The sequence below is a fragment of the Protopterus annectens genome, chromosome 9.part0 (assembly GCF_019279795.1).
Source record: "Protopterus annectens isolate FY-2018-M chromosome 9.part0, PAN1.0, whole genome shotgun sequence".
NCBI lineage: Eukaryota > Metazoa > Chordata > Ceratodontiformes > Protopteridae > Protopterus > Protopterus annectens.
Window position 1 is genome coordinate 802,518,101 of NC_056743.1, and position 25,378 is coordinate 802,543,478.

A 25,378-nucleotide genomic window follows, 5' to 3' on the forward strand; every position below is an offset into this window, starting at 1 on the left:
ATGGAAGAAAAAGCTAAATCTATGCAAACTGTTAAAGATTTTCTACAGGTACAACCACCATGTTTTAGTAGAAATTGGCCTTCAAAAAATTGGTCCTTTCCAGCCACGGACAGGCCTCAAAGAGGTAGATACAGGTGCCCAAGGGGCAGAGGACAATCTCAAGGATCGTATAGAGGCAGACAGTGGCAAACTCTAGCACCAAGAGGTGGCGAAGATAGTTCACAGCAATACAGGAAACAAACCCAATGACTTTCCCTTTTGCATGCCAAGCAAGGCTCAAATGGCAGCATCCTTAGGATGAAAGCTGGCATTATTTTCAAAAAATTGGCATATTGTCACAAAAGACAAATGGATCCTGGACATTATAAACAGAGGCTACAGATTTCATTTTCACAACCTTCCAAAAATGAGAGGCATACCGAACATGCCACACAATCAAAGGGCAGAGGCTCAAGTACAAATTTCAAAGCTCGTGGGCATGAAAGCTATTCAAGAGGTACCTACTCACGAACAAGGTCAAGGTTTTTATTCCAGACTATTCCTGGTACCAAGGAAGGGAACAGATTGGAGACCCATTTTGGACTTATCCATCCTAAACACATTTCTGCTCGTACCAAAATTCAAGATGCTCACTTTGCAGCAGCTTCTTCCCATGCTGGGCAAGGAGTCTTGACTGGTAACATTGGACCTCAAGGAGGCATACCTGCATGTCCCAATCAGACAAAGCTGCAGAAGATACCTCAGATTTCTTGCAGGTTCAATCAACTATCAATTCTCTGCATTGCCCTTTGGCTTATCTACTGCACCCAGAGTATTCACGAAATGCCTGGCATCAGTAATTGCCTACTGCAGACTTCAAGGGATACAAATATACCCTTATTTGGACGACTGCCTGATCCAAGCAGACAGCAAACACATACTTCTGGAACATCTGGCTTATGTAACAAGGTTATTGAATTCTCTGGGGTACACAGTCAACAAAGAGAAATCCAGGATAACGCCATCTCAGAAAATAATTTTCCTGGGTGCCAATTTGGACACAAACACCCAGATGGCCTATCTTACGCCAGAAAAACAGGGGCAATTAACTCAATACTTCAGGACACTAGCAAATTGTACCAGGCTAACTGCAAGGAAATTCCTGCAGGCTCTGGGATTCATGGCATCTTGCATTCTACTAATCCCATGTGCAAAGTTGCATATGAGGAAACTTCAGTGGTACCTAAAAAACCTATGGTCTCAACACAACCACAGTTTGGAAACAATAATATCACTAATTCCATGTTTGCAAAAGGAATTTCTATGGTGGGCCCAAGCATGCCAAACAAACACAGGCCTACCATTCTGCAAGCCTCAAGCAAATCAAGTCATCACAGCAGACGCCTCAGACTACGCCTGGGGGGCGCACATGACAGACCGGTGCATTCAGGGCAAATGGTCCCAAAGGGAAAAGCACCTTCACATCAATCAAAAGGAGATGCTAGCAGTGATAAATGCTATTATAGCTTTCAAAGACCTTCTGCATCCAGGTCAACTATTGATAAGAACAGACAACACCACAGTAATGTGGTACATAAACAAACAAGGAGGAACACATTCATACCCCCTTTGCAGGTTGGCCATGTCACTTTGGATCATGGCTCTGAAGTTGCAAATCGAGCTTCAAGCACAGTATTTGCCAGGCAAGGAAAACACACTGGCAGACAATCTAGGCAGAAATATGACAGATCCACACGAATGGAAGTTGCATCCTCAAGTTTTTACAGAGATAATCCAAGCGTGGGGAAGGCCAGACATAGATCTCTTCGCCTCCCACAAAAATGATCAATTAACAAAATTCTGCTCAAGGACATTCCATCCAAAGGCCTGGAGAGTGGATGCCCTTTCTTTCAGTTGGACAGCACTGACAGTTTACGCCTTCCCACCTCTTCCTCTACTGCCCAAGGTGCTTTTGAAGGCAAGAGCAGACAGACCAAAGATGATACTAATTGCTCCAGACTGGCCAAGACAACACTGGTACCCACTCCTGAGGAGCCTGACGCATTCTCCTCCATGGACCCTACCTCTAATGCCTCTTCTTCTGACTCAGCACAGCTACAAAACTCTTCACAGTCAGCTGAAAACACTCAATCTGGCCGCATGGAAGATTCCTTAACATCACAACAGACCCTACTCTCCAAGGAGGTGCAGGATGTCATTTTGGAGGCCAGAAGGCCGTCTACTAGAAAAGCTTACTCCGCAAAATGGAAACGGTTTTGCGCTTGGAATAAGAAAAAGGGCCAGGATCCTGGAAAACTGAATTTACCTCAAATATTGCAGTATCTAGCTGAGCTGCTAAGCAGTGGACTTTCATTCTCCTCCATCAAAATCCATGCCTCAGCCATTTCTGCAAAATACAACACCGATCCACCTTTATTCTCTCACCCACTCTTAAGACAGTTCCTCAGAGGGACTAAGAATATAAGACCTCCAAGGAAACAACTAATCCCTGCTTGGGATCTTAATTACATTCTAGAAAAATTAACCTTGCCTCCTTTTGAGCCAGCTGCCTCAACAGATTTGCAATATTTATCCTGGAAAACAGCTTTCCTTCTGGCTATTACCTCAGCTCGTAGGGTCTTGGAACTACAAGCCCTCATGGCTGTGCAGCCCTTTATCATCTTCCATCGGGACAGGGTTTCCCTACGAACCAACCCGTCATTTATGCCTAAGGTGGTATCCAGGGTAGCTTTAAATCAGGCCATATACTTACCTACCTTTTACCCTAAGCCTCAAAACAAAGGGGAAAGGCTGCTACATTCCTTAGACATGCATAGACAGCTGCGTTACTATTTGGACCGAACAAAGCCTTTCAGAAAATCAGAACAACTCTTTGTGTCCTATGCTGTAGGAGCTCAAGGGAAGCCAATTTCCAAACAGACAATTTCAAAATGGATAGGCCACTGCATACGTTTTTGTTACTCTTTTCATGGTAAATCTGTACCTGCAGGCATCAGACCCCACTCCACAAGGGCCACAGCTACCTCTGCAGCTTTTCTCAGAGGAGTTCCTACCAAAGATATTTTGGAGGCAGCCACTTGGAGTTCTGTGCATACCTTCACTAAACACTACCACCTACCTTTATATTCCAAGTCTAGAGCAGGCTTTGCCACTGCAGTGTTGCAGGGCATTCTGGCTCCTCCCAGTTCCACCTAGTGCCTACCACCCTGTGCGTAGCTTTGGGATTCTACCCATCTGTAATGACTGCAGTTGTATGCACGATGAACATAGTACAGTTTTGTACCTACCATAAATGTAGATGTTCGAGTGCTAATACAGCTGCAGTCCAGGTTTCCCTCCCTCCTTCCCCTCTTGGGACAGGCCTAGTGGCCAACACCTCCTCATACAACCTGATTGGGTTATTCTTTTATGGTGTATTTGCTTGCAACTACTGTTTTTTGATTATATTGCATTGCATTATTTATATATATAAAATTATGTATTGCCTTCCTTCTGGGGGCACCTGACATCTGGGGCAAGAAAGACTGAAGAAAATGGCGTCGGCTGGTTCTTTTATACCCCTGTCGCTCTGACGTCAGGGAAGAAGGCAACGACAACCGGCGCCAGACCTAGACTTTGGAATTCGGCCGACCGTGGACCCGCCTGACGGCAGGAGAACCCATCTGTAATGACTGCAGCTGTATTAGCACTCGAACATCTAGATTTATGGTAGGTACAAAACTGTACTTTCTGATTCCTCTGAGGATATTATTTTTTCTCTCCTCTTACATATATATCCTTGTGGTGTGGTGTATGTGGGAAGATAATATTGGGGCAAATTAGATCTGAGGGTTTGGGTGTGATGCATCCTGGGATACAGGGTTAGCCCAGCCAATGAGAGACTTCATGCTAGTTATAGTGGCCGAGTCGGAGCCGACTCTCTGCTCCGAGCCCGTCAGTAATGAATGTAGGCGAGATGGATCACATACATTTATCGTTATGGTAAGTACATAACTAAAGGTTTTTAGTAAGCAAGGACACTTTCCTTGCTTTAATTGTAGTTGCCATGTAGACATTACTAATACTCAATTCACCCATCCCTTAACCAAGTATGCATATAAATTTGAGTGTTTTGCTAATTGTAATAGCGCAGATAGTATATCTAGCTTTGTGCATAAAATGCCCCTCATTTTATGTGGGAAGAACTAGTAGGAGTTTGAAGGACCATATAATTGAACATAAATCAGAAATTAGAAGGGGAATTCAATCCAGTGCACTGGCTAAATATATAGATGAGAACAACACTGAGCATACTTTTAGGTTTACAAATATTAAAGTGGTTAATAAGAACATCAGGGGGGGGGATATGAATAATGTTCTTGAAAATGTTGAATACTCTTGGATCATAAGGATGTTCTTCATCTCACATTGCTGCAGTCCTTACATATGGGTAGTCCGCTGTCCTCGGTCGGCCCGAATACCAAAGTATTAGGCTGACGTCGGTCAAGGCGCTTAAAACTGACATCAGGACGTCAGGGTACAAAAGCGCATGACCGACGTCATTTCCTTAGTCTTTTTTGCCGCATGGTCCGATGCAGAAGCAGCGTTGCAAGTGCCGCTCGCTCTGAAATTTTTCAATTTGGAGTTTCAGACCGAATCCAAGTTGGCTAAGTACCCGTTGGGAATATTTTGGTTTTTTCTTGCCTCAGTGTTTTACCGGATGTCAGAAAAAGTGAATAACTGTATTTCTTGTGGGAAACAGATACCGCATGGGATTATCATTCTTTGTGTATTCCTTGTTTGGGGCCTGAGCACGACGTTGTTGGGTGTCGCTTTTGTGCTAGGTTCAATAAACGCACTATTAGCGAAGGTTAGATTGTGCTAGGCTGGTCTTTGGGAAGCGGTGCAATTATAATATGCCGCCGGATTCTCCGCCCGCTTCTTGTAAGAAGCGCAAAGACAAAGCAGTTAAACTCAGGCAAGATGAGTCGTCCGTCCGGACGCCGGTTCTTTAGAGGTTCAGTGGAACCGGTGGTTCCACGGAGACTTCTCTGGAGTCTCAGGGGAGACTTTGATTTTGCAGGAGGTGGTCTCTCAGGAGGCGGGTCAGGCTGAAGGGGCTTCTCAAGTTACTGTACTCCCTCCCTTCCTAGGGTGGTTAGGCCTTCTCCTTCTGTTTCCAAGGCTTCTCCCAGAGGCAGGCCAGTTTTAGCTTCTGTTGGTGTCACTCCTAGTTCAGCAGGGTCTGTGCCTAAGAAGCACATGCTTAAAATGGCAGAAGATTTGATTACTCTGATTAGAGGTTCTTTGCCCCCTCCTGATAAGAGGCCTAGGGTGGAGCCAGAGTTGGGAAGTTTGGAGCAGGCTTCGGATGTTTCAGAGTCTTCAGCTGAGGACTTGCAGGAGTACTCTCCTTATTCTGATTCTGATGCAGATGATTCCACTCCTTCTGCTTCTCCTCCAGAGGATTTTTCTTTTTCAGAGACACTTCATTCTATGAGGGAACATTTTAAGTGGGAATGTCAGGACTTCTCTGATTCTCGGAAGAGGCTTAGGGAATTTTTGCTGTTACCCCAGCATAGGCCCTTGGCTATACCCCCTGTTCTGGATGTTGTGGAAGATGTGTTTGCTGAGGCTTCACTTAATCCTGATTCTCTGCCTCCTGCTCCTGTTAAACCGGATAGGTATTACAGGGTGCCTGAGGCTCATAAATATCTTTATAAGAGTCCTAGGGCGGACCCAGAAACTATTAGTCAGGGACCTAAGGGTGTCAAGGCCTCTGTTGTAAAAAATCCGGTTCCTCTAGATAAAGAAGCCAGAGCTTTGGATAGATGGGGAAAGAAGGTCTATACTTCTTCTACCTTAGCTATGAGGGCTTTGAATTGCCAGTTTCATATGTTGAAATATCAAAACTTTCTTCTTTCTCAATTGAAGTCTAAGGTGGATGCTCTGGCGGAAGGCATTGTGTGTAAAGCATTACAAGATTTGGTGCATGTCTCTGAACAGGTGGGTAAGCATTCATTACAGTGTGGTTTTGATGCTGTGCAGGCCTCGTCTAGGGTGGCTGCCACTGGCTCAGTTCTTCGCAGGCACGCCTGGCTGAAGGATCAGAATTTATCTGACCATGTTAAGACAAGGATTTTGGATGCTCCTTTGCAGTCTGATGTGTTGTTTGGTTCACCTGTGGAGTCATTCTTGAAGAAAATGGAAGACAAGGCTAAGTCTATGCAGGCTGTTAAAGATTTTTTGCAAGTTCAGCCTCAAGTTTAGTAGGAATTGGCCTGCTAAGGGGTGGACGTATCCTTCTTATGATTCTCAGTCTAGGGGTAGATCTAGACGTGGTAGGGGTAGAGCTCAGAGTTCTTTCAGGCCTAGAACAGGGAGTTCACCTGCACAATCTTCGGGTGAGGGCAGGGGCCAGTCCTTTCGTAAACAGGCCCAATGACCTACTTTTTCAGCTGCCAGATCCTTCTTGCCTGGCAGCACCTTTGGGAAGAAGGTTAGCACTCTTCAAGGAAAATTGGATGTTGATTACCCAAGACAAATGGGTATTGGATATCATACACCAGGGTTACAAGTTTTATTTCCATACCTTGCCTCCTTTCAAAGGCATGCCGGACGTTCCTCCTCAGCAAAGACTAGAGGCTCACAAACAAATTTCTCTACTACTTCAAATAGGGGCCATACAACCGGTCCCTCTGCCAGAAGTGGGCCTAGGATTTTATTCTCGCCTGTTTCTAGTACCAAAGAAAGGAAACACGTGGAGACCAATTTTGGATTTATCTATCCTCAACACATATCTGGACATTTTCCAAGTTCAAAATGTTGACGTTACAACAGCTTTTACCTCTGCTGGGCAAAGATCACTGGATGGTGACTCTGGATCTCAAGGAAGCTTACCTTCATGTTCCTATCAGGCCCAGTTGCAGGAAGTATCTGCGTTTTCGGGCTGGGACTTCACATTATCAGTTCTCTGCATTGCCCTTTGGCTTATCTACTGCGCCCAGAGTGTTCACGAAGGTTCTGGCTCCAGTGGTAGCTTTCTTCAGGCTAAGTGGAATACAAATCTATCCTTATTTGGACGATTGCCTGATTCTGGCCCAAGAAAAGGACGAACTTCTTCATCATTTACAGTATGTGATGGCAGTGTTAAGATGCCTGGGGTATTCTGTGAACGAAATAAAGTCCAGTCTAGTACCCTCTCAGGACATGTGCTTTCTGGGTGTGAGACTGAATACAGCATCCCAGATGGCCTTTTTGACCCCGGACAAACAAAAGAATCTTTCTCTTTACTTCCACCAATTGTCTCGTCAGTCCAGGCTGACTGCAAGGACAGTTCTTCAAGCCTTGGGGTTCATGGCATCTTGTATTCTGGTACTTCCCAATGCCAAACTGCATATGAGGAAGCTACAGTGGTATCTCAAGAATGTATGGACACAGCACTGCCAAGATTTGGACACTGTCATTCAGATAATACCTTGCATTCAAAAGGAATTTTTGTGGTGGGCTCAGGAATGTCACCTAAACAAGGGACTCTCTGTGACCCGGCCAGAGGCGAGTCAGATTTTAACGACAGAAGCCTCAGACAAAGCTTGGGGAGCTCATCTAAATGGAAAATGGGTACAAGACACGTGGCCTGCCAGACTTCAACATCTACATATCAACTTGAAGGAGATGTTAGCAGTCCAATTTGCATTGATAGCTTTCAAGGATTTACTTCTTCCAGGGCAGGTGTTGATTCAAACAGACAACACAACTGTCATGTGGTACATCAACAAGCAAGGGGAACGATTCTTATCCTCTATGCAGACAAGCAATGATTTTGTGGGAGACTGCTCTCAGTTTACAGCTAAATCTTCAGGCAAGGTTTCTGCCAGGAGCACAGAACTCCTTAGCAGATGTGTTAAGCAGACAAATTATGGATCCCCACGAGTGGAAATTGGATCCTCATGTATTTCAGAGATTGACAGTGTTATGGGGAACTCCAGACGTAGATCTGTTCGCTTCTCCACTAAATTACCAGCTGCCAAAGTTTTGCACAAAAAGGTTTCATCCCACAGCTTGGAAAGTGGATGCTCTCTCATTCAATTGGAGCAGTCTTCACGTGTATGCCTTTCCACCTCTGCCTCTCCTCCCAAAGGTACTGCTGAAGGTCAGACAGGACAAGCCAAACATGATTTTAATAGCTCCAGATTGGCCTCGACAGCACTGGTACCCATTACTGAGAAGTCTGGTACAGGAGCCTCCATGGCCTTTGCCTTCGATTCCTCACCTGCTGTCTCAGGAGAACAGTCATTTACTCAATGTCAAACTTCATTCTCTACATCTGACAGCCTGGCATATTCTGTTTTAAACCCTGGAGGGTCTCAGCTTCCACAACAAGTTTTGAATGTTATTTTGGAGGCCAGAAGGCCTAGTACAAGGAAAGTTTACGAGATAAATGGAGGAGATTTTTATTTTGGAGTACAGCAAAGGATTTTGATGTTTCTAAACCTAATTTAAGTGTGGCGCTTCAATACCTTACTGAGTTATTGGACAAAGGTTTGTCCTTCTCCTCTATAAAGGTTCATGCTGCAGCAATTTCTGCTCACTATGACTGTGACCCACCATTATTTTCTCAGCCTTTGTTTAAGCAATTCCTTAGAGGGGCAAAGAATATAAGACCCCCACGTAGAGCTCCTACTCCTGCTTGGGATCTCAATTTTGTGTTGGAGAAACTCACTCTACAACCTTTTGAGCCTGCAGCATCGGCAGAGTTGAAATATTTATCATGGAAGACTGCTTTTTTGTTGGCCATTACCTCTGCGAGAAGGGTTTCTGAATTACAGGCCCTTATGGCAGTTGAGCCTTTCTTAATTTTCCACAAGGATAGGGTGTCTTTGCGTACTAACCCTTCTTTTATGCCTAAAGTGGTTTCTAGTGTGGCTTTAAACCAAACTATTCAGTTGCTTACTTTTTATGCAAACCCCCAAAATAAAGGGGAAAGGATTTTGCACACTTTGGATATACACAGACAGTTGCGATATTATTTGAGCAGAACTAAAGGGTTCAGGCAGTCTCAGCAGTTGTTTGTTTCTTTTGCTTTGGGTTCTCAGGGCAAACCTGTTTCAAAACAAACTATTTCTAAGTGGATTGGTTTTTGTATTGCTTTCTGTTATTCCCATCATGGTAAGGAGATTCCAGCTGGGATTAGGCCTCATTCCACTAGGGCTACTGCCACTTCTACAGCCTTTTAAGGGGTGGCTACTAAAGATATTTTGGAAGCAGCTACTTGGAGTTCAGTGCATACTTTCTCTAAGCATTACCACCTTCCACTTTACTCTAAATCTAGGGCTGGATTTGCCACTGCAATTTTACAGGGCATTTTGGCAGCTCCTAATGCTTTATAGTTTTGCCATCCTCCCTTTCCTCTGCTTTGGGATTCTACCCATATGTAAGGACTGCAGCAATGTGAGATGAAGAACATAGTACAGTTTTGTACCTACCATAAATGTAGATGTTCGAAGATCCACATTGCTGCAGTCCAATTTACCCTCCCTCCTTCCCCTCTGCTGTTGAAGGTGGTGGTGTGGTTTGTGTTGTACATATTGTAAATATGGTTAGTGCACGGGTGGTTGGTTAGTTTTTGCGGGTTTTTTGGCTGTGGCCTTTCTGGTTAGGGCCTTCTGACATCTGGGGCAAGAAAAGACTGAGGAAATGACGTCGGTCATGCGCTTTTGTACCCTGACGTCCTGATGTCAGTTTTAAGCGCCTTGACCGACGTCAGCCTAATACTTTGGTATTCGGGCCGACCGAGGACAGCGGACTACCCATATGTAAGGACTTCAGCAATGTGGATCTTCGAACATCTACATTTATGGTAGGTACAAAACTGTACTTTGCGAGCAGATGTCTGTCCTGGCATAAATAATGCAGTGAATTTGAAATCAGTATTAAGTAAGAAACAACAGAAGTTGCATTAATTGTTTTAATTAAGGCATTTATATATGTATGCATTCTTTATTGGCTGGCTGTGTCACATGTTTTATGTGTTTCATTAATTTAAATGGAGAGTATTTTAACTGATTTAAATGTGCACTGAGTAAGGGGAAACCCAAAAGCTCTGCTATCGTTAATTTTGTTATGAATTTTTTGTCATCTTAATTAAAAACATTGAACGTTTCTGCAATTCTTTTCTTTTTGGTTGTTGAACTTGTTCTTTTGAACACAGTTAACTGCAGTGGATTCTTTTTATACTAGTTATGATGAGATTTTACACAACTATTCTATATATCTGTATCACCATCTTTATAGCTGAACAAGGGAGGTCAGCCTCAGTAGCAGAGAGAAATGGAAGAGGAATCCAGCTCTTTTTTTTTTTAGCTACAGTCTGTGTTGTCTCTGCACAGTGATGAAGTTTAATCAGAGCATTAATGTTCTGAATCAGCTGCCATCCATATGTTGTCTTGCAGAGAGCGCACTAAGGAAGCTGTCAATTTTTTTAAAGTCCGTATTACAAAACAGTTTTTTAACTGGAACACACAGTGTAGTAGCAGTTAGAAGTAAGAATAAAAGTGCGTATTTATGAAAAATGTATATAATATGTAATATAATATTTTTAAATTTGTAGATCAAAAATTTGGGGAAGCAGAGCTGTCTTGATGTCGGTGAACACAATCGTGGAGGAAAGCCACTAATAATGTACCCTTGCCATGGAATGGGAGGCAATCAGGTACCTATTTTATTTAATAGTATTACTATAGTTTTTTTTTTGTAACTTGTAACCATCACAGCCAGACCGACTTTCAGTGTAATTTCATTTTTCTCGAAATAAAAAAAAAAAAAATGCATATTTGGAACTTGCATTCAGGTAAAGTGAGTTTTAAATGCAAGGCAGCACCACTGATGTTCTAAATGTAGCACTGAGCAGAGGAAACCCACAACTTAAGATTGTTGGCATAACTTCCTTTTTTTTTTTTTTTTTAATTAAAAAATATCATTTCCTTGCAGTCACCTTTTTAAGTTGTATCCTTTCAGTGGTTTCTGTCTTGCCTTTAGCTTGCATTTCTAGATAACCCTTTTCTGCTTATTGAGTACTGCTTGTTGGAACACTTGATGGTTCAATATTATATCCTGCATAGGATGACCATTTTGTACCCTAACTGCTGAGTGGCTTGAGAAGAGGCATTCAAAAGCACCAGAAGCTTCAGAGCTTTCTTGAAACTGTAGTTCACTCCTTCTGCAGGTTTTGTGGAGCCAAAGGACAGCTAGCAATTAAGGCTGGAGTACTGTTCTGGGGAAAACCTTCCAGTTTTCATTTTTTTTCTAAGTATATTTAATAAAAATGGTAAAAAAAAAAAAAAAATCAGTGACTTTTTCTGTATGTTCATGTATGGTTGTGCAAGGCAGAATTTTGTGCTTTTTTGGGATTGTCACTAAATTTTTTTTCTTTCAAAACTACTTTGCTGTTAATAGTGTTACTAACCCACCCAAGCTCAATTACTTGCCTTTCAAGCTTCCTTCTTGGCCAAGCCATTGAGCAAGCATCAGTCGCCTATCTCCTTCCTTTCCATGTGCACAGGAAGAAAAAAATTGTTAGGAGTCATTGGTTGACAAGCCACCTCCCCCACTGCCTCAACTGCTGATGCGAGACTCTGCTGTGGCTAGACCTGGTTCCTTGGTCACGTCAATGTTGGCTCTTTGTCCCTTGGATGTAGCTCCTTGAGAACCCTCTAAGGACTTGAGAGATAATAATGTCCTCTGAGGCTGTAGGGTTGTTCTCATAGGGCAAGGGAGAAGCATTTTTGTCAGGCTTGTGAGGAGGCGAAGGTGAATATTTATCTTATAGCTGGGCTAAGGTGCATGATTCCCAGGCTATTCTCCCAGGAAGGGAAAACAAAAACTTAAGAATATTTCTTTCCTGTCTCTCTTACAATGGACAGTGAATACTTGTTTAAGGAATAACTTTCTGCATTAAATGTTTTAAATCCTGTTTCTTCACTGACTCATTGTTGAAAAAGAACAATAGTTTCTTCATTTTCTGACACTACTGACTTTAATTCCAAGTCAAATGAGCAGGGTCTGGAAAGCCAGTGTTTTTTCTTCAGGGAATTCTCAAGCTGGCTTATGATTCTGAAGAAAGTATTTCTTCAGATTTCCCTCCAGAAGTTGGCTTTTTTTTTTAAATTATTGCTTAAATTAAATATTTATTTCTTTGGGAATAGAGTGAAGTCCGAGTTTCCCAGCAGAAACATCACAGGTTGTTACAGTTGAATTTTCCTCCGCCTACAGCTATCTTCCTGTTTTAACAGCTTTAGAAATTGATCTGATGTTGCCCCTTTCATTCTTCATCAACGTGTAGGTTAGAAATCCAACCTTGGATCCGACTCAAGACACATTCCACATACTTTGAGATCCAACTCTCTCTGTTCCCTCTACCAATAATGCCTTAGTCTTCCCACAATACCTCTGATCTTATTTGCTGCCATTTCGCATGGATGCAGATCCTGTTGCAGAGTATGTTATTGACTCGTTCTAGTTGTTTGTCACTGTTTTTCTTTCAGAATCTTGTATATCTTTATAAAGTCTCCCTCTTTTGTTCCTGTATTTTTTTTTTGGAGTCTGTACTGTTAGTAATTCCTACCTTTGTGTACCATTGTTGGTTTCTTTTCTGTTACCTTGCCATTACAATCCCTTTGTTAGGATGCCTTTCACTACTATTGTTGGTAGTTTCTTTCCCCTAAAAAAAAAAAAAAAAAAAAAAAATCTTTCCTTTTTTTTTTTTTTTTCCACATAGAACTATGGATGACAAGCCAACTGGATTTAAAAAGTGCACTTCCTGAGGGCACAAAATCCCAAGTTTGGATACCCACAGAAAGTACGTTTACTGTTTAGGGGCAGCACACCTTGGTACAGATTGCACTGCTTTCAACTCAAGGGCTTTTGTAGATAGGAGGAATAAGTTAGTTATCAAAGGACTTTTGCTGTCTTCCTTCTCTGGGCTCAAACCCCAAGGAAGACATTCATAGGCTCTGTCAAGAGCATAGGAAAAGGTTTCCTCCTAAATCATCGAAGACTTCCTCTACCTTGGAGCCCTCTCAAAAAATGCGAAGGTCTTTGGAGCTTACTTCATCTTATCCGTAGAGAAACATTTCAGATCCAAGACCTGGAATCCTCGAATTATTTCAGGCAATTCTCCTTCACAGCTTTCGGATCTGGCATTTCTAAGACTTGTATAACTAGTTCATCCAAGTTTGTTATTGAGCCAGTTTCTCCTCAGCTCCGCGCCCCCCCTCCCCCCTTCTGCAAACTCAAAGGAAGCACTCTAGGCCTCCGTCCACTACCTCATCTGTCAGGTCCTCCAGAAGTCTTTCTGAGGCTGAAGTGGATAGGATGATGAGGAAGTTCCTCAGAGCTCGTATCCAGATAAGGCTTATACCGTCTCCTTCTCCCATCGGATCTATGAGCCTCCCTTCTGCTTATCACACAGTTATATCTCCTCCAATCCATCCTTCAGTTTCAGAGCCCTTGGATCCAAGAGTTCTAAGAGAACCAGTGTTGGAGCCGAAGAGGATTACGTCTTCGACTCAGTTTCCCTGACTAGTTCTGTTATATTCCCTCTGGTCAGGATGAGTCTCATAGCTAAAGCATCGGATCCATGGGGCAAGGATCGATGCTGTTGGAGCTGTTCTTGCCCCTTGGAGCCTCAGTGATAGATAGCTTGGGTCCAGCTCCCTCCTTGAAACATAGATGAAGACAGAGTTGTGGGTTGTCTGCCTTGGAAATTTTGACTCCAGTGTAACTGCCCACAGTTTTTCCTGGTCCTTCTGCCTTCGAGGTAGTGGAGAGGGTATTCTCATATCCAAGTGACCCTGTCTCTGACACGTCCTTGGATCCTACATCCTTTCCCCCAATGGATCCCAGCTATGATCCCATCAGACCTACTCTGCAGGGACAGCCAGTACTAACTAGCGTCCAGACATTTTCCTTAGAGGAACTACCCCTGTTTTCGGACACCTCCCCTGAGTATCCTGCTGATGAGGTTCCCCATAAGAGAATGTGTAAAAGGAGGCACATAGATTTCCCCTTGGAATCCCTCACAGAAGATACTTTGAAGGGAAAGGGTTCTCCAGATCACCACTTGATGATGCCTCATTCGAAGACATTTTAGAGATCCTGAAGCAGAAAAGTGGTTGGTCCACAGATAATCCTTCCCCAGAGGAGTTAGTATTTCTAGAAGCTTTTGGTGCTGGCGCATCTACATCTTGGATGACTCACTCGGCTGATGAGCTCATCAGCCTAGTCTCTTCCTGGGCATGGAAAGAACTGGATTCTGTTGAACCAATCCCATGTCATCCAGATAGGATTTTGGCACCTCCAAAAGACAGACCACATTGGAACAAAGCAGGCACCGTTGATGCCATTGTGGCAGCAGCCACTAAAAAGGAGATAGCAGAACAGAGCTGTTTTGTCCATCCCCCTAACAGAGAGTCTAGGACATTGGACAGATTTGGAAAGCACACATTTACTTCAGCAGTCTTTGCCTTGAAGTCAATTAATTACTGGGTGCACTTTACAAGACTACAGGGGGATTTGACCAAGGAACACCCCAAATCGCTCTAGGAGTCCATCTCTGCAGAGGACTATTAAAGATCTTCATCGCACCACAGCTGACCACTCTGTTATCTGTTTCTAGTGTGTCCATTAGGTTGATTTCCCATGCTGCAGAGGGTACCTCAGGGGTGGCCAGTTCAGGCATTGCCATATGGAGACACGCCTGGATGCTGTTAATGCAACTTTGCAGAACCTTTCAAGTCTCTTTTCATCAGTGCTTCTTTTGATGGAACATTTTGTTTGGCCCATCGGTGAAAGAAACACTTTCCTGCAGTGACCAGGAGGGAAAGACCCCGGTCTGCCGTAGGGATTTGTTTTTCTACCTCTCAACAATCGTTTTCACGGAATCAAAGAGGAGGCAAAAAAATGTGGTTCCATAAATCCCAGGAATCTTTCCAGGATTCAGATGGGGACCACTCCTTCAGAGGCAGAGGAGGGAGTTCAAATGGAAGACATTACCCTCGCGGCAGAGGGAGGCCCGAGAAAACCAGGGTTTCCGAAATTCCTTTCCAGATAGACTGTTTCAGTGCTCCTGAAGGGCTGCTCAACTGCTCGCCTCTGGATGCAGTTGTGGGATGTTTATCCTTGCACCCAGATGCCTGGGCTACTCAGTGCTAAAAAATAATATCCAGTGGTTATTTTATACCATTTTCTCACATCCAGAAGAAGAAAGCTTCCCGACATCCCACCCAGTTAGAGAGAAGCTGCAGCTCAAGAGATTCAGAAGCTGCTGGATAAAGGAGTCATCCAGGAGGATTCGGAGCTTACTTGAGGTTCTTTTTAGTGCCAAAAAAGACAAGGAACCTGAGACCAGTTTTGGATCTAAGCAATCTGAACCAGTATGTGAGGAAATCAAAGTTCCAAATGGTCACAGTTCAGTCCATTCTGCCCCTCTTATACGAGGATGATTAGATGTGCTCAGTCTGTCTTCAGGACGTGTACTGTCGCATCAAAATAAACATATGCTCCCGAAGATACTTGTGCTTTTGGTTGGGAATCTGTTAGTCAGTTCAGTGCTCTGCCCTTTCGTCTCACCATAGCCCCCAGGGTGTTTACCAAGTGTATGGCAGTGGAAGCAGCTCACCTGAGACTGTGAGGATTCCAAGTGCTTCCATACTTAGACGACTCACTCCTCACTGCCCCAACCAGACATCTTCTAGAACAGTCCAGGTACTATTGCCCCAATTTTGTTAAACAATAGGCATTACAGTCAATATTTCCAAGTCCAAGCTACAGCTGGTGCTGAGCCTGAAGTTCATTGGTGCTCAGTTAAACAAAGTAACTCAGATTTCTATCATATAGATTTGTTAGTCTCAAATTCAGCAAATTCTTACTCACCCTGCTCCTCCAGCCAGCTTGTCCTTCAAGCTGTAGGTTCCATGGCAACGTCTATAGTCTTAGTCCCACTAGCACGTTATTATATTTGTGTTCTACAATGGACTCTAGCTGTTCATTAGTCTATTCTTCATTATCCTCTGTCCACCCCACTCAAACTTGGGTATGCAAAACCATCTTCAATGGTGGATCCAGTCAGACGATATTTACAAAGGTCACCCCTTCATTTCGTCTCTCCCAGTGGTCACTGTGATTATGGATGCCTCCTTATTAGGGTGGGGAGGGCATTTTATGGGAAGGACGGTCCAAAGCACATGGTCCCCTCAAGAGACCAGTTTGCACAACAATGCTCTGGAAATGAGAGCAGTTCTGTTAACATTGCAGGCATTTCTGGATGCTCTCCTTCTGGGGACTATTGCGATTCAAACTGACACCTTGTCTGTAGTCTGGTATATCAGCAAACAAGGGGGAACCTGATCTTATTCTCTGTGTCGAGAAGCTATGAATGTGTGGCAGTGATTGATCATCTCTAACCACTTTCTAGTGGAAATGCATATTCCGGGGAAATCCGACGTACTAGTGGACAAACTCAGTAGGTCCATTTTGATGCCTCATGAGTGGTCTCTCATTCAGTTAGTGATGGAAGAGATTTTCCATCGCTGGGACTAACCTTGCTGCAATCTCTTTGCAACTCCATACAACAAGTGCAGCAGGTACTTTGCCCTGATCCCTGGTCAGGGGGAGTCAACAAGAGATGCTCTAATGCATGTTTGGCCCTCCAGTCTCCTTTACACCTGTCCCCCACTTCCTCCAATTCCAAAGTTCTTACAGAAATCCATTTGGTTGAAGAGCTCAGTTATCCTCAATGCTCCCTTTTGACCTCTGCAGGTGTGGTTTCCCCTTCCTTTGGTCTCATCTTTGTTATCCTCCTTAGATACTGGACCCCAGTCCATGTCATCTATCTGCATCCTTTGGGGATGAAGCGTCACAATATCCCAGGCATCAAACTAACCTCATGGTTTTTCCAATTCCATTAGTAGCTAGACAGCCCAGGCTTTCCTCCCTGGTTCATCATATAATTTTGCCTTCCCAGGAGGATTCCATAAGGGTAAATGGAAAAGCTTCTCAGTTTTGGCCCTAAGAAATGATATTGATGATGTTCATTGTGTTACCCTGCTGCAGTCATCACACTTGGGTTATCCTGTCGTCAGGCGGTCCCGCAGTCGGCCGGATTTCCAAAGTCTTGGTCCGACGTCGGTTGCTGTCGCCTCATCCCTGACGTCAGTGCGCCAGGGGTACATATATTGCAACCGACGCCATTTTCTTCAGTCTTTCTTGCTGCGCGGTGCCCGAAGCAGAAGCAGTTCGCAAGTGCCAGTCAGCCGACTCCTGAGATTTTCGAATTCGAATTTCAGACCAAAGTCTTCTATAAAGCTAAGTACCCCGTTGGGGAAACTTTTCTTGCCTCAGACCGATGTCAGAAAAAGTTAGCAATTGTATTTCTTGTGGGAAGCAAATACTTCATAAGGATTTTCATTCTTACTGTATACCTTGCCTAGGCCCTGATCACGACGTCACTTCTTGTCGTTTTTGTGCTAGATTTAATAAACGTACTATTAAAAGACGATTTGATTTCGCACAACACTTTTTTGGCAGAAAATGTAATTATAACATGCCGTCTGAGCTACCGACTACCGGCGTGCACAAAAGGCGCAGGGATAAGGATAGTCAGCCCAGGCCTAAGCCCGATTCCGAGGCCTCGGTTGATCCGGTCTCCGGTTATCAGTGAGGCTCCGATGCAGCCTCTGACTACCGCAGTTCAGGACTGCTACAGATATTTTGATGGAATGTACTAGGCCGACGCAGCCTTCAACTTCAGGCCCTACCGACGATTTACCTTCCAAGGACGTCTGTGCCTATGAAACGCCATCGGTTTCTGAAGGCATTTTCAGACCGACGACTCTTACAGTCAAAACGTTTGCCAAGTCGAAAACTCCTTCCAAATCGAAAAAGACTTCACTTCAGTCTCCTGTTCAAGGCCCTATGCCTAAGAAACAGATGCTTAAGATGGCTGTAGATTTGATTTCTCTTATCAGGGGTTCTCAGCCTCCTCCTGACAAAAGGCCTAGACAAGAGGAAGAATCTGCTTCCTCTGAACAACTGTCTATTTCTTCGGATTCCTCTGAGGACCAAGACTACTCCTCCTCTCCTTATGAAGATTCTGATGCTGAGGACTCTATTCCCTCAGCTTCCCCTCCAGAAGATTTCTCTTTTGGGGAAACTTTACACACTATGAGGGAACATTTCCACTGGGAAGGTCAGGATTACTCTGATTCCAAGAAAAGTCTCAGAGAGTTTCTTTTGCTCCCCCAACACAGACCTCTAGCCATCCCTCCTGTTTTGGACATTGTGGATGATGTCTACTTAGAATCCAGTTTCAACCCTAACTCTCTGCCTCCTGCCTCGGCTAAGCCTGACAGATACTACAGAGTTCCTGATTCCCACAAATTTCTTTATAAAAGCCCAGTAGCTGACCCAGGGACTATCTCCCAGGGTCCCAAGGGGGCTAAAGCTTCCATAGCTAAAAATCCAGTACCTTCTGAAAGGGATTCAAGAGCACTAGACAGATGGGGGAAAAAGGTTTACACCTCAGCCACTTTAGCCATGAGAGCTCTAAACTGTCAATTTCATATGCTTAAATATCAGCAATTTCTGATGTCTCAGTTAAAACAAAAGATAACCACCCTACCTCAACAACCTGAATTGAAAGAAGTACAGGATTTGTTGCACGCCACCGAGCAGGTGGGCAAACATACCTTGCAGTGTGGGTTTGATTCTTTAGAGGCCTCCTGCAGAGCAGCTGTCACTGGTTCAGTTATACGTAGGCATGCCTGGTTAAAGGAACAAAGTCTGCCTGATCATGTTAAAGCAAAACTACTAGATGCTCCCTTACAGCAGGATGTTCTTTTTGGTGTTAAAGCAGAAGAAGTTTTAAAGAAAATGGAAGATAAAGTAAAATCAATGCAGACAGTCAAAGATTTCCTACAGGTGCAACCCCCTCGCTTCAGCAGAAACTGGCCAACAAAAAATTGGTCCTTTCCAGCCACTGACAAGCCTCAGAGGGGTAAATACAGGCGCCCAAGGGGCAGAGGACAACCACAAACTCAGTATAAATCTCGCCAATGTGGCACTCCATCCCAGAAGGGAGGAGAAGACAGGTCTCAACCCACCAGAAGACAAGCTCAATGGCTTGCACCTCAGCTGGCCAAGCAAAGCTCTTTTGTCAGCCCCCCTGGGGGGAAAACTAGCACTTTTTGCAGACAACTGGCACATGGTCACAAAGGACAAGTGGGTCCTAGACATAATTTTACGAGGATACAGATTCCACTTTCACACCTTGCCAATAAAAAGAGGAATGCCAAACCTGCCACAAAATCAGAGGGCAGAGGCTCAAAAACAAATTACAGCTCTCATGGCCATGAAAGCCATTCAAAGGGTACCAAATCAAGAGCAAGGCCAAGGATTTTACTCAAGACTCTTCCTAGTACCCAGAAAAGAAAAAGCTTGGAGACCAATTCTGGACCTTTCAATTCTAAACACTTACTTACAAGTTCCCAAATTCAAGATGCTAACACTACAGCAGCTACTTCCCATGTTGGGCAAGGAAGCATGGCTGGTAACGTTGGACCTCAAGGAGGCATACCTGCATGTCCCTATCAGACAAAGTTGCGGAAGATACCTCCGCTTCATTGCATGTTCAACCCATTATCAATTCTCTGCACTGCCCTTTGGCTTATCTACTGTGCCCAGAGTATTCACAAAATGCCTGGCACCAGTAATTGCATACTGCAGACAGAGGAATTCAGATATATCCATACCTGGACGACTGCCTCATCCAAGCAGAAAGAAAAGACATTCTCTTACAACATCTGGCTTTTGTAAAGCATCTACTAAATTGTCTGGGGTACACAGTAAACGAAAAGAAGTCAAAACTAGTACCCTCACAAAAAATGACATTCCTGGGTGCCAGCTTGGACACAACGGCCCGGAAGGCTTATCTTACGCCAGACAAGCAATTACAACTGACTCAATATTTCAAGACAATGGCAACAAAGACCCAATTAACTGCAAGAAAAATTCTGCAGGCTGTGGGCTTCATGGCATCTTGCATTCTGATAATACCATTTGCAAAACTGCATATGAGGAAATTACAATGGTACCTAAAAAGCGTATGGTCTCAACACAGCCACAGCTTGGACACAGTGATATCTCTCATTCCCTGCCTTCAACAGGAATTTCTATGGTGGGCATAGGCATGTCACCTCAACAAGGGTCAGCCTTTCACCTTGTCCCCACCCAGGCAAACTATCACAACAGATGCTTCAGACTATGCCTGGGGGGCACATATGGCAGGTCAATGCATTCAAGGCCTATGGACTGCAGAACAAAGAAAACTGCACATAAACCAAAAAGAGATGCTAGCTGTACAGAAAGCTCTGACAGCCTTCAAGGATCTACTACAGCCTGGACAACTGGCAATAAAGACGGACAACACCACAGTAATGCGGTACATAAATAAACAAGGGGGCACACATTCCTACCCTCTTTGCAGGCAAGCACTAATCTTATGGAACACGGCTCTGGCCTACCAAGTCCAGTTACAGGCTCACTTCCTGCCAGGACAGAAGAACACATTGGCAGACGACCTAAGCAGAAACATCAAAGATCCCCACGAGTGGAAGCTAGACCCGCAAATATTTGCAATGATAACTCAAAGATGGGGCCTACCAAATATAGACCTGTTTGCCAGTCCTCAAAACTACCAGCTGAAAAAATTTTGTACAAGGACATTCCACCATCAAGCTTGGAAAGTGGACGCTCTCTCCTTCAGTTGGAAAAACCTGACAGCTTATGCCTTTCCTCCATTACCTCTTCTCACAAAGGTTCTTTAGAAGGTCAAAAAGGAGAAACCTTGAATGATTCTCGTAGCCCCAGACTGGCCACGCCAGCACTGGTACCCACTATTGAAGAATATGGCTCACAGCCCACCATGGATATTGCCTCAAATACCTCATTTACTCACGCAACAAGACAAGCAGATTCTACACAGCCAGATCAAAACCTTAAACCTGGCTGCATGGCAAATCAATTAAGCATCCAACCCTCTTTCACAAGTAGTACTGGATGTTATTCTAGAAGCCAGGAGGCCAAGCACCAGGAAGGCTTACTCAGACAAATGGAAAAGGTTTTCTGCTTGGAACCAAGCTAAAGCCCAAGACACAACTCAGCCTCATATACCTCACAATCTGCAGTATCTAGCTGAGATGTTGCATAAAGGACTTTCCTTCTCCTCAATTAAAATCCATGCTTCAGCTATTTCAGCTCACTACGACACGAATCCACCTTTATTTTCAAATCCACTCCTAAGGCAGTTCCTCAGAGGGGCAAAAAACATTAGACCACCTAGAAGAGCTCCTACACCAACATGGGACCTCAACTTTGTTCTGGAAAAATTAATGCTTCCTCCCTTTGAACCAGCTTTTTCTGCAGACCTTCAGTTCCTATTTTGGAAGACTGCCCTGCTCCCGGCAATAACTTCTGCTAGGAGAGTTTCAGAATTACAGGCACTTATGGCAGTGGAACCTTTCCTCATTTTTCATCAAGACAGAGATGTCCTTCAAGGATGCATCTGCAGTCTTTACAAATGGGTTGTCCTGTCGTCGGGCAGCCCTTCGGTCGGCCGGATTCCAAAGTCTGGGTCTGGCTTCGGCTGGTGTCGCACTTCACCCGACGTCATTGCGGCAGTTATTCGGGTATAAAGGCATCAGCCGACGCCATTTTCCCCAGTCTTTCTTGCCGTGTGGCGCCCGAAGCAGAAGCTGTTCGCAAGTGCCGGTTGGTCAGATCCAGAGATTACTACTACCGAATACTACTTCGAAGACTTCTATAAAGCTAAGTACCCCGTTGGGGACTCTTTCTTGCCTCAGCCGATGTCAGAGAAAGTTAATAACTGTTTATCTTGTGGGAAACAAATACCTCATAAAGATTTCCACTCCTATTGCATACATTGTTTAGGCCCAGACCACGACGTAGCAGCTTGTCTAGCCTGTGCTTCTTTAACCGACGGACGCTTAGACGCCGATCGGACTTTGCTGAACAGATTTTCGGCCCGATTTTGCCTACATTATGCCGCCGGATCCTCCGACCACGCAAATAACCAAAACGCAAAGAAAGGACCGACACTCACGGTCCGTGGTTTCGCCGAAACCGCGTTAAGCAAACCACGAGTGTCTCGGTTTCGGCGAAACCGAGCAAGCGGTTCTTTCTTCAGCCGATAACATGCCTTCTACCGAGGCCTCTTCTAACCTGGTAGAACGGCTTCTGAAACCCAACCTTCTGTTGCGGTTTCACAGGATTTATCAGACACCATTCCCTGGATATTTCAACCCCTGCACGTGGAGCTGCTAGGCCTCCTCCAGCTATGTCTATTAAGGCCTTTGCCAGGGCTAAAGCAGCCAAAGCATCTAAACCTGTGCCTGCCAAGCCCCCTCTCACAGGCCCAGCACCAGCTCCCATATGCTTTCTTTGGCTGAGGATCTCATCTCTTTAATTCGTGGAGCCCAGCCTCATCCAGACAGGGCCTCTCCTCCTCCAGAAAAGAGGCCTAGAGCAGAGCCCCTGAGCCAGTATCCACAGATGATTCCTCTGATGACTCAGAACATACAGACCCTCCTGAGGCTTCTTATTCTCCTTACGAAAACTCTGATGCTGAGGAGTCCATCCCTTCAGCCTCTCCTCCTGAGGAATTTTCCTTTGGGGAAACCTTGCATGCTATGAGGGAACAATTTCAGTGGCAGGGCCAAGATTTCTCAGACTCTAGAAAAAGGCTTAGGACCTTTCTACATTTGCCACAGCATAGGCCTTTAGCTATACCTCCAGTTCTTTCTGTTGTTGATGATGCATTTAATGATGCTTGCACTGCTCCTGATTCTTTACCTCCGGCTCCTGCTAAGCCCGATAGGTACTACAGGGTCCCGGACACTCATCACCACTTATATAAGGCTCCTTTTGCAGATCCAGAGACGATCTCCCAGGGTCCTAAAGCTGTAGCAGCTACTTCTTCTAAAAAACCCTCCCTCTGAAAGGGAATCCAGGTCCTTAGAGATGGGGTAAAAAGTTTACACCTCTGCTACTTTGTCAGCTAGAGCTTTGAACTGCCAATTTCATATGATTCAATATCAAGAGTTTATGCTTGACCAGTTGACTAAAAAGCTGTCCTCTGATGAATCTTTAGATAAAAAGTATGTTCAAGAAATGGTACATAACATACAGCAGGTTAGTAACCATTCTTTAAAATGTGGCTATGATGCACTGGAGGCTTCCTTTAGATCAGCCATGACTGGCACAGTTATCAGGAGGCATGCATGGTTGAAAGAACAGGCATTACCAGACCATGTCAAATCTAAGCTTTTGGATGCACCTATGGACAAGGTCAATTTATTTGGTTCCCCTGCACAACAGGTACTAAAAAAGATGGAAGAGAAAGCAAAATCTGTGCAAACAGTGAAAGATTTCTTACAAGTTCAACCTCCAAGGTTTAGCAGGAACTGGCCCTCCAAGAATTGGTCCTTTCCGGACTCCTCTAAGGCACAAAGAGGCAGGAATAGGCGCTCTAGAGGCAGAAACCAATCCAGGGGTGCCTACAGGGGTCGCCAGTGGCAGGGTAACAACCAACGAGGCACGGATACAGCCACCACCACTACAACAACTCAATCACAGTGACTTGGCTTTGGCACCGCCTACCAGGGAACAACTAGAAGCACCCTTAGGCGGAAAGCTTACCTTATTTTCAAGAAACTGGCACTGCATTACAAGAGAAAAATGGATTTTGCAAACTATAGACCAAGGTTACAGGTTCCATTTCCATACTCTACCAGGAAAGAGAGGAATGCCAAACCTACCACCTACTCAAAGGACAGAAGCTCTAAAACAAATATCTCAATTATTAAGAATGAGAGCTGTGGAAAAGGTACCATCTATGGAGCAAGGAAAGGGATTTTACTCCAGACTCTTCCTGGTACCAAGAAAAGAAAACAAATGGAGGCCTATTCTAGACCTGTCCGCTTTAAACACATTCCTCATTGTTCCAAAATTCAAAATGCTGACCCTACAGCAGCTTCTTCCCATGCTGGGCAAGGAGTCTTGGCTGGTAACTCTATATCTCAAGGAGGCATACCTGCACGTCCCCATAAGACCAATTTGTAGAAGATACCTCAGATTTCTTGCAGGATCAGAGCATTATCAATTCTCAGCATTGCCCTTTGGCTTATCTACTGCCCAGAGTGTTCACGAAATGCCTGGCATCAGTAATCGCTCATTGCAGACTTCAGGGGATTCAAATCTATCCCTACCTGGACGACTGCCTGATACAAGCGGACAACAAAACAAACTAACAGAAGACTTACAAAGAGTCATCTACCTGCTGCAAGCCCTGGGATATACAGTCAATACAAAAGTCAAGGCTGATTCCATCCCAAAGAATAACCTTTCTGGGTGCAGAACTGGACACATCAAAACAAATGGCATTTCTAACTGCAGAAAAGAAAGAGCAACTTCCTCTCTACTTCTTGGCATTAACAAAGCAGAACCATCTAACTGCAAGAAAAGTGCTACAAGCTCTAGGCTTCATGGCATCCTGCATAATACTGGTCCCTCATGCCAGGCTGCATATGAGAAAGCTACAGTGGTACCTAAAGAATTTGTGGTCCCAGCACAAGCACAGCCTAGAAACCAAAATTCCAATGATCCCATGCCTGAAGCAAGAGTTCCTATGGTGGGCTCAGGCCTGCCAATCAAACACAGGATTGCCCTTCTGCAAAAGTCAACCAAGACAAACCATCACGACAGATGCCTCAGACCTCGGTTGGGGGCACACATGCTGGGCAAGTGCATTCAAGGCCTATGGACTCAAGACCAGCTGCATCTGCACATAAATCTAAAAGAAATGATGGCAGTAAAATTGGCAATCCAGGCATTCAGACCTTTTCTCCAGGAAGGCCAGTTGATGATAAGGACAGACAACACCACAGTTATGTGGTACATCAACAAACAGGGAGGCACACACTCATACCCTCTATGCCGGCTGGCACTGGACCTATGGGATGTGGCTCTGAGCTACAACATTCAGTTACAGGCAATTTATGTACCAGGGAAGGAAAACATTCTAGCAGACATATTAAGCAGAACTACAACAGATGCCCACGAATGGATGCTGTATCCGGACATCTTCAAAACCATCACAAGAGAATGGGGATTACCACAAATAGACTTGTTTGCATCCCCATTCAATCACCAGTTGAAGAAATTCTGCACAAGGACTTACCACCCACTTGCTTGGAAGGTGGACTCCCTATCTTTCAGTTGGAAAAGCCTGACAGCATACGCATTCCCACCACTTCCTTTGATGCACAAG

General features: G+C 44.5%; 1 protein-coding gene across 2 annotated transcripts in view; it reads left to right on the forward strand.

Moving 5' to 3' along the window:
* The window catches only part of GALNT6 (polypeptide N-acetylgalactosaminyltransferase 6), a 1,315,790-nt gene that overhangs the window by 1,212,547 nt on the left and 77,865 nt on the right, over positions 1-25,378 (forward strand). For both annotated transcript variants that reach the window (XM_044083436.1, XM_044083437.1), the window contains exon 10: positions 10,589-10,690. In XM_044083436.1, the coding sequence (XP_043939371.1) occupies positions 10,589-10,690 (102 nt within the window). The remainder of the gene's footprint in view (positions 1-10,588; positions 10,691-25,378) is intronic.